Source organism: Mobula hypostoma, chromosome 6, assembly GCF_963921235.1.
Source record: "Mobula hypostoma chromosome 6, sMobHyp1.1, whole genome shotgun sequence".
Taxonomy (NCBI): Eukaryota; Metazoa; Chordata; class Chondrichthyes; order Myliobatiformes; family Myliobatidae; genus Mobula; species Mobula hypostoma.
The window spans coordinates 102,275,487-102,289,342 of NC_086102.1; the positions used below are offsets into that span (position 1 = coordinate 102,275,487).

Below are 13,856 nucleotides of genomic sequence, written 5' to 3' on the forward strand. Positions count from 1 at the left end.
TGTGATTATGCCTCATCTCCTGCCTGTCCTTTCTATCATCTCTGTCACTATCTTTGATTTATTTCTGTTTTCCCCTTCCTCAGCCCTATCACTCCGGTTCCCATCCCCCTGCCAAATTAGATTAAACCCTCTCTAACAGCTCTATTAAACCTGCCTGCTAGAATATTGGACCCCTTTGGGTTCAGGTGTAACGTGTCCTTTTTGTACAGGTCGTACCTCCCCCAGAAGATGCCCCAGTGATCCAGGAACCCGAAGCCCTGCCCCCTACACCAGTCTCTCAGCATTACTATGCCTGATCATGCTATTCTTGCACTCGTTAGCACGTGGCACAGGCAGCAATCCTGAGATTGCTAACCTGGAGGTCCTGCTTTTCAACTTCCTACCCAACTCCCTGAATTCTCTCTTCAGGACCTCCTCTCTTTTTCTACTTATGTCATTGGTACTAATGTGTACCAAGACTTCTGGCTGTTCACCCTCTCCCTTCAGAATACTCTGCACCTGATCTGAGACATCCCGTACCCTGGCACCCGGGAGACAACACACCATGCGGGTACCTGTATCAGACTGACAGAACCTCCGGTCTGTTCCCCTCACTATGGGATCCCCTATGACTACCGGATTCCTCATTTTCCTCTTTCCCTTCTGCACCACAGAACCAGGCTCAGTGCCAGAGACCTGTCCTGCTCCTGCTTAACTTCTCTCTGTAACTCAAACCCTTGAATCCCAACAACGTCCCCATTAATCTCTTTTGCACTTTGTACAGATTAAAGGTGTCTTTTCCACAGATACCAACCTAAACTGAACACAGTATTCCAAGCATGGCCTCACAAACATGTTATTTAACTCCAACATACATTTTTTTGGTCATCTCTGTGGAAATGTTTGCACATAGAGTTGTCCACCACAGAATCAGGCCTTTTGGCCCATCAGATCCATGCTGACCGTTAATCTATTTACAATCAGTGACCAGTTTATTAGGAACCTCTTCTGGCTTATGAAGTGGCCACTGAGTGTATGTTCGTGATCTTCTGCTGCTACAACTCACCCACCTTAAAGTGTTGTGTGTCCAGAGACACTCTTCTGCACACCACGGTTGTAACACGTGGTTGTTTGAGTTACTGTCACCTTCCTGTCAGCTTGAACCAGTCTGGCCATTCTCCTCTGACCCCTCTCATTAATAAGGTGTTTTCACCCACAGAACTGCCACTCACTGGATATTTTTTGTTTTTCACACTGTTCTCTGTAAACTCTACAGACTGTTAACACGATTCAAAGTTCAAGATTCAAGATTAATGTAATTTTCTGTACACTAGTGTAAAGGAGAATGAAATAATTGTTACTCTGGATCTGAGGCAACACAAAAGATAAAGAACACAATAACTACTTTCTAAAAAATACACAAAAATATAAATACATCTGATAGCTTACATACATGGATTGATTATATGCCCATGAGGTATCTCTAGGCTACACGTAAGGTGACTGATGAGAAATAATAAAGTAGTGGTGGAGCTAGTGGGTGGAGGAGTTGATCAGCCTTACTGCTTGGGGAAAGCAACTGTTTTTGAGACTGGGGATCCTGGTGTGGATGCTACGTAGCCTCCTCCCTGATGGGAGTGGGACAAACAGGGTGGGTGGGATCCTTCAAGTAAAGTCAAACTTCTTGTCATTTAACTATATTCATGTATATGATGACACTGGCCCTTTTCTGACACCTTTCTGTATATACTGTTTGTCCTTGTTGGCGAGCAGACTGGTGTTGGTGATGTGTTGGGCAGCTTTGACTACCCATTGTGGGGCCTTCCTGTCCGCAACAGTACAATTTCCATACCAAGCAGTGATGAAGCTTGTTAGGGTGCTCTCCACTACACATCTGTAGAATGACATAAGTATGGACATGCAAGGTCCAGCTCTCTTCAGCCTCCTCAGAAAGCAGAGGTGTTGGTGAGTTTTCCTGACTGTATGGGATGTGTTCTGGGACCGTGAGAGGTTGTGTGTGATGTGCATTCCCGGGAATTTGGTGTGAGCACAGTGTACAGCAGTGGGCTCAGCACACATCGGTGAACTTGATGATGAGACTGCTCGGGTGTTTGACCGTGCAGCAGTGTACAGCAGTGGGCTCAGCACACATCCGGGGGGGAGTGGGGGTGGGGGGCACCGATGTTGAGGATGATGGGAGGTTGTGCATGAAATGAAATTCCAGGAGATCAGCAGTTTCTGAAATACTCAAACCACCCCATCTGGCACCAACAATCTACATGCTTTTACATAATGAGTTGCTGCCAAGTGATTGGCTGATTAGATATTTGCATTAATGAGGTGACTAATAAAATGGCCACTGAGTGTACATTTATCACGTTTACTTGCATTAAGCCCAAAACCTTCTATTTCCTTCGATGCAAGAAAATGAATGATGTTGAACTGCTTTGATAATGGGATTTAATAGAGGGCTTACATTGCCATTCCCAATTATTTTTACCAGACTTTCTTGTTCTTTAATGGGCAGCACCTTTACCATGCCTTAGAAGACTATGGCCAAGTCTCACCTTAGATATCTGAGCTTGTAAATTAAGGTTGATAATGCAATGAAGTCACTTACTCAAAGACAACTACAGCACAGAAACTGGCCCTTCAGTCCATCTAGTCCATGCCAACTTTGCTTTCTGCTTAGTCCCATCTACCTGCCATAGCCCTTCTTAACCCTCCCACCCATTTACTTACCCAAATTTCTCTTAAATGTTGAAACCAAACCATATCCCCCACTTCCACTGGCATCTTGTCCCACCCTCTGAGTGAAGAAGTTCCGTCTCATGTTTGTAAACATTTCATGTTTCACCCCTAACCTATGACCTCTAGTTCTAGTCTTACCCAACCTCAGTGGAAAAAGCCTGCTTGCACTTACCCTATCTATACCCCTCATAATCTTGTATACCTCTATCAAATCTCTCTGCAATCTCCAACACTCCAGGGAATAAAGTCTTAACTTATTCAACATTTCCCTATAACTCAGATTCTTGTCATAGCAACATCCTTGTTAATTTTCTTGTGCACTCTTACACACTTATTGATATTTTTCCTGTAGGTTGGTGACCAGAACTGCACACAACAGTATGGCCTCATAAATATCTGAAACAACTTCAATATCCATCTCCTGTACTTAGTACTTTGATTTATGCAGGCCAATTTGCCAAAAGCACTCTTTATGACCCTACCTACCTGTGATACCCATTTCAAGGAGTTATGGACCTGTATTCCCAGATCCCTCTGTTCTACCACAGTCCTCAGTGCCCCACCATTCACTGTTTAGGTCTTACTCTGGTTTGTCCTCCCAAAGTGCAAAACACCTCACACTTGTCTACATTAAATTCCATCTGACATTTTTTAGCCCAGGTTTCCAGCCTGCCCAGATCCTGCTACAAGCTGTGATTGTCTTCCTTGCTAACCACTACACCTCCAATCTTGGTGTCATTCGTAAATCTGCTGATCCAGTTTAACATACTATCATCCAGATTATTGATCTAGATGATAGACAACAATGGACCCAGCACCGACCCTGTGTCACACCATTAGTCACAGGCTCCAATCTGAGAGGCAACCATCTACAACCACTCTCTGACTTCTCCCACAAAACCAATGTCTAATCAACTTACAACACACATCAAAGTTCCTGGTGAATGCAGCAGGCCAGGCAGCATCTCTAGGAAGCGGTACAGTCGACGTTTCAGGCCGAGACCCTTCGTCAGGACTAACTGAAGGAAGAGTGAATAAGAGATTTAAAAGTTGGAGGGGGAGGGGGAGATCCAAAATGATAGGAGAAGACAGGAGGGGGAGGGATGGAGCCAAGAGCTGGACAGGTGATTGGCAAAAGGGATATGAGAGGATCATGGGACAGGAGGTCCGGGAAGAAAGACAAGGCGGGGGGGGGTACCCAGAGGATGGGCAAGGGGTATATTCAGAGGGACAGAGGGAGAAAAAGGAGAGAGAGAGAAAGAATATGTGTATAAAAATAAATAACTGATGGGGTACGAGGGGGAGGTGGGGCATTAGCAGAAGTTAGAGAAGTCGATGTTCATGCCATCAGGTTGGAGGCTACCCAGACGGAATATAAGGTGTTGTTCCTCCAACCTGAGTGTGGCTTCATCTTTACAGTAGAGGAGGCCGTGGATAGACATGTCAGAATGGGAATGGGATATGGAATTAAAATGTGTGGCCACTGGGAGATCCTGCTTTCTCTGGCGGACAGAGCGTAGGTGTTCAGCAAAGTGGTCTCCCAGTCTGCGTCGGGTCTCGCCAATATATAAAAGGCCACATCGAGAGCACCGGACGCAGTATATCACCCCAGCCGACTCACAGGTGAAGTGTTGCCTCACCTGGAAGGACTGTTTGGGGCCCTGAATGGTGGTAAGGGAGGAAGTGTAAGGGCATGTGTAGCACTTGTTCCGCTTACAAGGATAAGCGCCAGGAGGGAGATCAGCGGGGAGGGATGGGGGGGACAAATGGACAAGGGAGTCATGTAGGGAGCGATCCCTGCGGAAAGCAGAGAGACGGGGGGAGGGAAAGATGTGCTTAGTGGTGGGATCCCGTTGGAGGTGGTGGAAGTTACGGAGAATAATATGTTGGACCCGGAGGCTGGTGGGGTGGTAGGTGAGGACCAGGGGAACCCTATTCCTAGTGGGGTGGCGGGAGGATGGAGTGAGAGCAGATGTATGTGAAATGGGGGAGATGCGTTTAAGAGCAGAGTTGATGATGGAGGAAGGGAAGCCCCTTTCTTTAAAAAAGGAGGACACCTCCCTTATTCTAGAATGAAAAGCCTCATCCTGAGAGCAGATGCAGCGGAGACGAAGGAATTGCGAGAAGGGGATGGCGTTTTTGCAAGAGACAGGGTGAGAAGAGGAATAGTCCAGATAGCTGTGAGAGTCAGTAGGCTTATAGTAGACATCCGTGGATAAGCTGTCTCCAGAGATAGAGGCAGAAAGATCTAGAAAGGGGAGGGAGGTGTTGGAAATGGACCAGGGATTAACTTACCAGCTCATTCTGAATGCCAACTGACTGAACCTTCTTGATCAGCCTTTGATGTGGAACCTTGTCAAAATCCTTGCTCGAGTCCAAATGGACAATGACCAATGTTCATCAACTTTCCTGGCACCATGCAGTTAGCAGCTCGGGACAATGGATTTCTGAGTTCAATTCCAAAGCCACCTGTAAGGTTTACTCCCACAGTACAAAGATGTAGAGTTAATAGGTTAATTGTAAATTGTCCAGTGATCCGGGGAATTATAGACCGGTTAGCCTAATGTCGGTGGTGGGGAAACTGCTGGAGTCAGGTATCAAGGATGTGATAACAGCACATTTGGAAAGCGGTGAAATGATCGGACAAAGTCAGCATGGATTTGTGAAAGGAAAATCATGTCTGACGAATCTCATAGAATTTTTTGAGGATGTAACTAGTAGAGTGGATAGGGGAGAACCAGTGGATGTGGTATATTTGGATTTTCAAAAGGCTTTTGACTAGGTCCCACACAGGAGATTAGTGTGCAAACTTAAAGCACACGGTATTGGGGGTAAGGTATTGGTGTGGGTGGAGAATTGGTTAGCAGACAGGAAGCAAAGAGTGGGAATAAACGGGACTTTTTCAGAATGGCAGGCGGTGACTAGTGGGGTACCGCAAGGCTCAGTGCTGGGACCCCAGTTGTTTACAATATATATTAATGACTTGGATGAGGGAATTAAATGCAGCATCTCCAAGTTTGTGGATGACACGAAGCTGGGTGGCAGTGTTAGCGTGAGGAGGATGCTAAGAGGATGCAGGGTGACTTGGATAGGTTGGGTGAGTGGGCAAATTCATGGCAGATGCAATTTAATGTGGATAAATGTGAAGTTATCCACTTTGGTGGCAAAAATAGGAAAACAGATTATTATCTGAATGGTGGCCGATTAGGAAAAGGGGAGGTGCAAGGAGAGCTGGGTGTCATTATACACCAGTCATTGAAAGTGGGCATGCAGGTACAGCAGGCGGTGAAAAAGGCGAATGGTATGCTGGCATTTATAGCGAGAGGATTCGAGTACAGGAGCAGGGAGGTACTACTGCAGCTGTACAAGGCCTTGGTGAGACCACACCTGGAGTATTGTGTGCAGTTTTGGTCCCCTAATCTGAGGAAAGACATCTTTGCCATACAGGGAGTACAAAGAAGGTTCACCAGATTGATTCCTGGGATGGCAGGACTTTCATATGAAGAAAGACTGGATGAACTGGGCTTGTACTCGTTGGAATTTAGAAGATTGAGGGGGGATCTGATTGAAACGTATAAAATCCTAAAGGGATTGGACAGGCTAGATGCAGGAAGATTGTTCCCGATATTGGGGAAGTCCAGAATGAGGGGCCACAGTTTGAGGATAGAGGGGAAGCCTTTTAGGACCGAGATTAGGAAAAACTTCTTCATACAGAGAGTGGTGAATCTGTGGAATTCTCTGCCACAGGAAACAGTTGAGGCCAGTTCATTGGCTATATTTAAGAGGGAGTTAGATATGGACCTTGTGGCTACGGGGTCAGGGGGTATGGAGGGAAGGCTGGGGCGGGGTTCTGAGTTGGAGGATCAGCCATGATCATAATAAATGGCGGTGCAGGCTCGAAGGGCCGAATGGCCTACTCCTGCACCTATTTTCTATGTTTCTATGTTTCTATTAGGTTGGTGGTAAATGGGTGAGTTTCTAGGCAGTGCAGACTCATTAGGCTGGAAGAGCTTGTTCCACACTCCATCTCAAATACAATAAAAAGTAATCTTCACGAAAAACTCTAAGATTCGATCGACACGACCTACCATGCACAAAGCCATGTTGACTACGTCTAATCAGTACTCATCTATCCAAATACATATCGGGTACATCAGAAAACCTTCCAACAACTTTCCTTCTACTGACATCAGGCTCACTGGCCTTTTATTTCCCAGCATATTTTTAGAGTCTTTCTTAAAGAACAAACCAACATTAGCTGTCCTCCAATTCTCCAACAACTCACCCATGGCTAAGGACTTTCTAAAGACCTCTGCTGGAGCACCTGAAATTTCACTAGCTTCCCAAAAGGTCTGACCTTATCAGGTCCTCGGAGTTTATCCACGCTAATTTGCCTCAACGCAGCAAGCACGTCCTCCTCTGTAATCTGTATAGGGTCCATCACCTTGCTGCTGGTTTTCCTCACTCCTATAGACTCTATGTCTGTCTTATGAATAACTACAGATGCAAAAGAACCCACCTTAAACCCCGCCCCCGACTTCTTTTGGCTCCATGCACAGATGACCGTGTGGTTAGCGTAATGTTATTTCTGCATGAGTGACCTGAGCTCATTCCTGCTGCTGTCTGTAAGGAGTCTGTATACAACCGTGTGTGTTTCTTTCTATATATTGGTGAGACCCGATGCAGTCTGGGAGACTGTTTCGCTGAACACCTACGCTCTGTCCGCCAGAGAAAGCAGGATCTCCCAGTGGCCACACATTTTAATTCCACGTCCCATTCCCATTCTGATATGTCTATCCACGGCCTCCTCTACTGTAAAGATGAAGCCACACTCAGGTTGGAGGAACAACACCTTACATTCCGTCTGGGTAGCCTCCATCCTGATGGCATGAACATTGACTTCTCGAACTTCCGTTAATGCCCCTCCTCCCCTTCTTACCCCATCCCTTATTTATTTATTTATTTATTTATTTATTATCCCCCCTCCTTCTTTCTCTCTTTTTTCTCCATCTGTCCCTCTCACTATATCTTCCTCTGATGCTTCCCTCCCCCTTTCTTTCTCCCTAGGCCTCCCGTCCCATGATCTTCTCCCTTCTCCAGCCTGGTATCCCTTTTGCCAAACAACTTTCCAGCTCTTAGCTCCATCCCTCCCCCTCCTGTTCTCTCCTATCAGTTCGGATCTCCCCCCCCCACTTTCAAATCTCTTACTATCTCTTCTTTCACAAAAAGCGGGAGGTCCCAACAACATCCCTGGACGTGTGCTCAAGGAATGTGCTGATGTATTAGCAGATGTCCTGACAGACATTTTCAACATCTCCCTTAGTCAAGCTATTGTCCCCAGATGCTTCAAAACCTCCACAATCATCCCTGTAGCAAAGAAATCAGTTGTAGCCTGTCTGAACGATTACCATCCCGTTGCACTGACCCCCATAGTGATGAAATGTTTTGAACGGCTTGTCAAGCCTCATATCAGAGCCAGCCTCCCCTCATCACTGGATCCTCTACAGTTTGCTTATCGTCCAAATCACTCTACGGAGGACGCAATATCCACCACACTGCACACAGTTCTCTCTCACTTGGACAACAAAGACACATGCCAGAATCCTGTACATTGATTTCAGTTCAGCATTCAATACCATCAAACTGTCGCTGCTTGGCCTTAACACTGCCATGTGTCGCTGGATTCTGGATTTCTTGACAGAGAGACCACAGTCAGTCCGTGTTGGCAGGATCATCTCTGACTCCATCACACTGAGCACTGGATCCCCACAAGGCTGAGTCCTTAGCCCATTGCTGTTTACACTGCTAACACATGACTGTGCAGCCAGATTCAAGGAGAACCTGATCATTAAATTTGCAGATGATACCAGTGGTGGGGCTCATCAGCAGAAAAGATGAAACAATGTACAGGGAGGAGGTCAAACACTTGGAGAGCTGGTGCAGGGATAACAACTTGATGCTTAATGTCACCAAAACCAAGGAGATGATCATTGATTTCAGACGGTCTCAGCCTGAGTACACACCCCTCAGCATCAGCGGCTCCACAGTGGAGAGAGTGGAAACATCAAGTTCCTTGGGGTGCAGATCTCGGGCAATCTCACCTGGGATTGTGAAATGGGCCCAGCAGAGATTGCACTTTCTGAGGAAGCTTAAACAAGCATCACTCCCCACTTACATCTTAACTACATTCTACAGAGGCGTGGTTGAGAGTGTGCTGACCTTTTGCATCACAACCTGGTACTCCAGCTGCAGTGCTGTCGACAAAAAAGCCTTGCAGAGGGTGGTTAGGGGAGCAGAGAAGGTTATTGGGGTCTCCCTACCTTCTGTCCAAGACCTCTTTCAGAGTCGATGCCTCCAGAAAACACAGTATATCATTAAAGACCCCTCACACCCTCCCCATGAATTGTTCGTTCTTCTGCCATCAGGCAAATGTTACAGGAGCATCAAGACTAAAATCACAAGGCTACTAAACAGCTTCCTCCCACAGGCAGTCAGACTGCTAAATAGCTGCTCCACCTGACTCTGCTTTGGACACTTTTAACTTGCACTGGACACTTATAACTGATTTAACTGACACGTGGCTGTTGTGTTTTACTATTTATTGTTATGTTTATTATTTAGTGTTGCATTTGTTATGTTATGATTGCACTGCCCCTGAGAAACGCTGTCTCATTCTGCCCTGCAGAGCTGATGTACGGTTAGAATGACAAAGTTTTTTTTGAATCTTTTGAATCTTTGAATCTTTCAGTTAGTCCTGATGAAGGGTCTTAGCCCAAAATGTCGACTGTACCTCTTCCTACAGATGCTGCCTGGCCTGCTGCATTCACCAGCATTTTTTGCGTGTGTTGCCTTAATGACTATTGCCCGGTAGCATTCACATCTACAGTGATGAAATGCTTTGAGAGGTTGGTTATGACTGGACTGAACTCTTGCTTCATTGCAATTTGCCTATAGCCACAATAGGTCAATGGCAGATTCAATCTCAATGGCTCTCCACACGACCTTAGACAATACAAACACCTACATCCGGATGCTGTTCATCTATAGCTCAATATTTAACACCATCATTCCCACAATCCTGATTGAGAAGTTGTAGAACCTGGGCATCCGTACCTCCCTCTGTAATTGGATCCTCGATTTTCTAACTGGAAGATCACAATCTGCGCGGATTGGTGATAACATCTCCTCCTCGCTGATGCACCACAGAAGTGTGTGCTTAGCCCACTGCTCTACTCTCTCTATAATCATGACTGTGTGGCTAGACATAGCTCAAATACCATCTATAAATTTAATGACGATACAACCATTGTTGGTAGAATCGCAGGTGGTGACGAGAGGGCGTACAGGAGTGAGATATGCCAACTAGTGTAATGGTGCCGCAGCAACAACCTGGCACTCAGTATCAGTAAGACGAAAGAGCTGATTGTGGACTTCAGGAAGGGTAAGATGAAGGAACACATACCAATCCTCATAGAGGGATCAGAAGTGGAGAGAGTGAGCAGCTTCCAGTTCCCGGGTGTCAAAATCTCAGGACCTAATCTGGTCCCAACATATCGATGCAGCTACAAAGAATGCAAGACAGCGACTATACTTCTTTAGGAGTTTGAAGAGATTTGGTGTGTCAACAAATACACTCAAAAACTTCTATAGTTGTACCGTGGAGAACATTCTGACAGGCTGCATCACTGTCTGGTGCAAAAGGTTGTAAATCTAGTCAGCTCCATCTTGGGTACTAGCCTACAAAGTACCCAGAACATCTTCAGGGAGCGGTGTCTCAGAAAGGTAGCGTCCATTATTAAGGACCTCCAGCACCCAGGGCATGCCCTTTTCTCACTGTTACCATCAGGTAGGAGGTACAGAAGCCTGAAGGCACACACTCAGCGATTCAGGAACAGCTTCTTCCCCTCCGCCATCCAATTCCTAAATGGACATTGAACCCATTTCTACCTCACTTTCTAACATATATTATTTGTTTTTTGCACGATTTTTAATCTATTCAATATATGTCTACTGTAATTGATTTTCTTATTTCATTTTTTTCTTCTACATTGTGTATTGCATTGAACTGCTGCTGAGCTAACAAATTTCATGACACATGCCGGTGATAATAAACCTGATTCTGATTTGGTTTTTAGCCTCCGCTTTAAATACAGCCGGTCCTCCTTATCCGTGGGAGATTGGTTCCGGAACCCCCTGCGGATACCAAAAAACGAGGATGCTCATGTCCATTATATAAAATGGCATAGTATTTGCATATACCTACGCACATCTCCTATATACTTTAAATCATCTCTAGATTACTTATAATACCTAATACGATGTAAATAGTTGTTATACTGTATTGTTTAGGGAATAATGACTAGAAAAAATGCTCAAGCAATGAGTACTGGAGACAGAACTTCCGGGTTTTCCTGATCAGCGGCTGTTTGAATCCGCACATGCGGAACCCGCGGATAAGGAAGGCCGACTGTACACCCGATGACTTGGCCTCCACAGTTGTCTGTGACAATGAATTCCACAGATTTACCACTCTCTGGCTAAAGAAACTCCTCATCTCTGTCCCAAACGTACTTCCACGGATTGCGCCTACATGCTGCATTGCTCAACGACTCTACAGACCTCCATAAGATCTGGAGCACACATTGAAGCTCTTGTTCAAAGATCACCTTTGTTGTTCAGAGGTGGGAGCCTGTTGAGGTCTGCTGGAGTGAGAAAGCCAGAGGCTTTCTGTGGCGGTAGAACAAGGCAAGGAACTTGCAATTAAATTCAATCCCTTAAATCAACATTTTAGGGATACAAAATTATAAGGGGAATAGATATGGTAAATGCAAACAGGCTTTGTCCACTGAAGTTGAATGAAACTCGAATCAGAGATCATGGGTTAAGGGTTAAAGGTGAAATGTTCAAGGAGAACATGAGGGGAACTTCATTCAAAGGGTGGTGTGGTGAGAGCATGGAACTGGGTTTGATTGCAAAATTGAGAGAAACTTGGATAGGTACATGAATGGGAGGGTTATGAAGGGTTATGGTCCAAGTGTGGGTCAATGGGATTAGGCAGATCAATGGTCTGGCATGCACTAGATGGGCCAAAGGGCTCATAGGGTCTATGGCGTGATCCTATGTAAGAACAAGTCTGCAGTGCTGAGTGAACTTGTCAGCAAAACTTAGAAGTGGAACCAACAGTGTAAGTCTGCAAATGAACTGGGGAGGGAAGGCAAAGGGTAACTAACACACACAACACCCTGCACGAACTCAGCAGGTCAGGCAGCATCTATGGAAAGGACTAAACAGTCAACATTTCAGGCAAGACCCTTCATCAGGGCTGGAAAGGAAGCGGGAGGAGGCCAGGATAAGAAGATGGGGGGATGGGGGGGGCTGGAAGGGAGGTGGAAGGTGATGGGTGAAACCAGGTGAGGGGGAGGGGGAGTGGGGGTGGTGGAGGGGGAGGGGTGGTGAAATGAGAAGCTGGGAGGTGATGGTGGAAAAGGTAAAGTGCTGATGGAAACACACACACACACACAAAATCAAGAATCGAAGACTGAAGAACTAATTAAAAATACATGAGCTTCAGGAAGCTGCGGGAAGTGTTGCGCTAGATTGCAGAAGTAACCCAATCCTCACTCACTCAATCCCAGGGGGCGGGGGGGCAACTTCATGCACAGCGTTCAAATGGTTCTTAAAACTTTTTTTTCCCAAACTAAAGCAAACCAATGGTGAGGGAATGTTTAAAAATTACCGCGGAACAGCGATGTGGTTAAAAGACTCGAACCTGTGTTCCTGCAAGTCTCTTTGTCCCGACAAAGTTCGAAGTGTTCGAAGCGTCCACACAGAGAGCACACGTATAATTTCTCCCGGTTAATGTTTCTCGCGACAGAGGTCCACTGGGTGGGTTAAATAAGGCGCACAAAAGTACTAAGATTGATTACTCACACAACTCGCACACTTTCTGACTCACTTGAATGTCGTGTATTCTACTAAAGCCGTCTCCCCAGAACAACTCGACCAGGTTACGAAGCGTGCTGGGTCCAGGCATTTCGGACAAACCTCTGACCCGCAGCGCTCTGGTTCCGGATGGCGCCGAGCAGCCTGCGCAGGTCTCAGAACCTTCGGCATCTTTTGTGTTCTTCGACTCCACTGCCCCGTTGGGCGAGGCCCCTCTCCGAGAGGATTTGGCTACACCGGGGAGCCGAGTCAAAGCCATTATTCTCCTTAGGATGAACCAGATACCGGACCGAGTCATCACTCTTCCTTGCTGCCAACAACTCCTCTCTTCCTTCCTCTCCTCTCCTCTCAAAACAAGTCCCTTCGTTCATTTATTAGAGAGCCGGGCCTGGCCCACGTGAGGGGAGCCGGACAATGGGTGGTCCTCCCGTTTCTCCGTCAGAACGTGGTGGGTTCCAATCCCAACTCATCGGCGTTGAGCAAGAAATTGCCCCGCTAAGGTAGTGCGGCACTGTCAAAGGCTCCTGGTCCCCCAGAAAGAAACCTACTCTCCCAGCTTCCCGCAAAGGATCTCCTGGCGCTAAAGCGCAACGGAGCGTTTACACTTTTTCGGAAAGGTGGACAGCACCTACAGGAGGAGCTACTTCATGAAAGTGGCACCTTATCATTAATAACACAAGAGATTCTGCAGATGCTGGAAATCCAGAGAAACACACACAAAATCTGCAGGAACTCAGCAGCTCTGTGGAGGGAATAAAAGTTGACGTTTCGTGCCAAGATTTCATCAGGATAGCATTGTGTTACCTATGCAACACACATCAAAGTTGCTGGTGAACGCAGCAGGCCAGGCAGCATCTTTGCGTTCACCAGCAACTTTGATGTGTATTGCTTGAATTTCCAGCATCTGCAGAATTCCTCGTGATTATGTTACCTATCATTGTTTTCCGGGCCATATCCTCTTCTCGCTGCTACAGGCAGGAATTAACACACAAAGGAGCTGGAGGAGCTCGGCGGTTCAGGCAGCATAGGTGCAGAGAAAGACTGCTGGTTTGATTTTCAATGGACACCAATAGACTTGTCTCTGGTTGTGTTTCTCTTAGTACAAATGACTTGGTCTGCACGCACTTTATCTTCAGTGTCATATACAAACGTTTGTAATTTAAGTTTAATTTATGTCGTATGCG

The 13,856-nt window shown here is 46.2% G+C and overlaps 1 protein-coding gene across 1 annotated transcript in view; it reads right to left on the bottom strand.

Moving 5' to 3' along the window:
* LOC134348735 (cytochrome P450 27C1) overlaps positions 1 to 13,625 on the bottom strand; it is a 54,289-nt gene extending 40,664 nt beyond the window's left edge. Inside the window, exons 1-2 of the mRNA XM_063052538.1 lie at positions 13,604 to 13,625; positions 12,686 to 13,017 (exon numbers count right to left, since the gene is read on the bottom strand). Of these exons, the coding sequence (XP_062908608.1) occupies positions 12,686 to 13,017; positions 13,604 to 13,625 (354 nt within the window). The remainder of the gene's footprint in view (positions 1 to 12,685; positions 13,018 to 13,603) is intronic.
* Between the last annotated feature and the right edge of the window lie 231 nt (positions 13,626 to 13,856).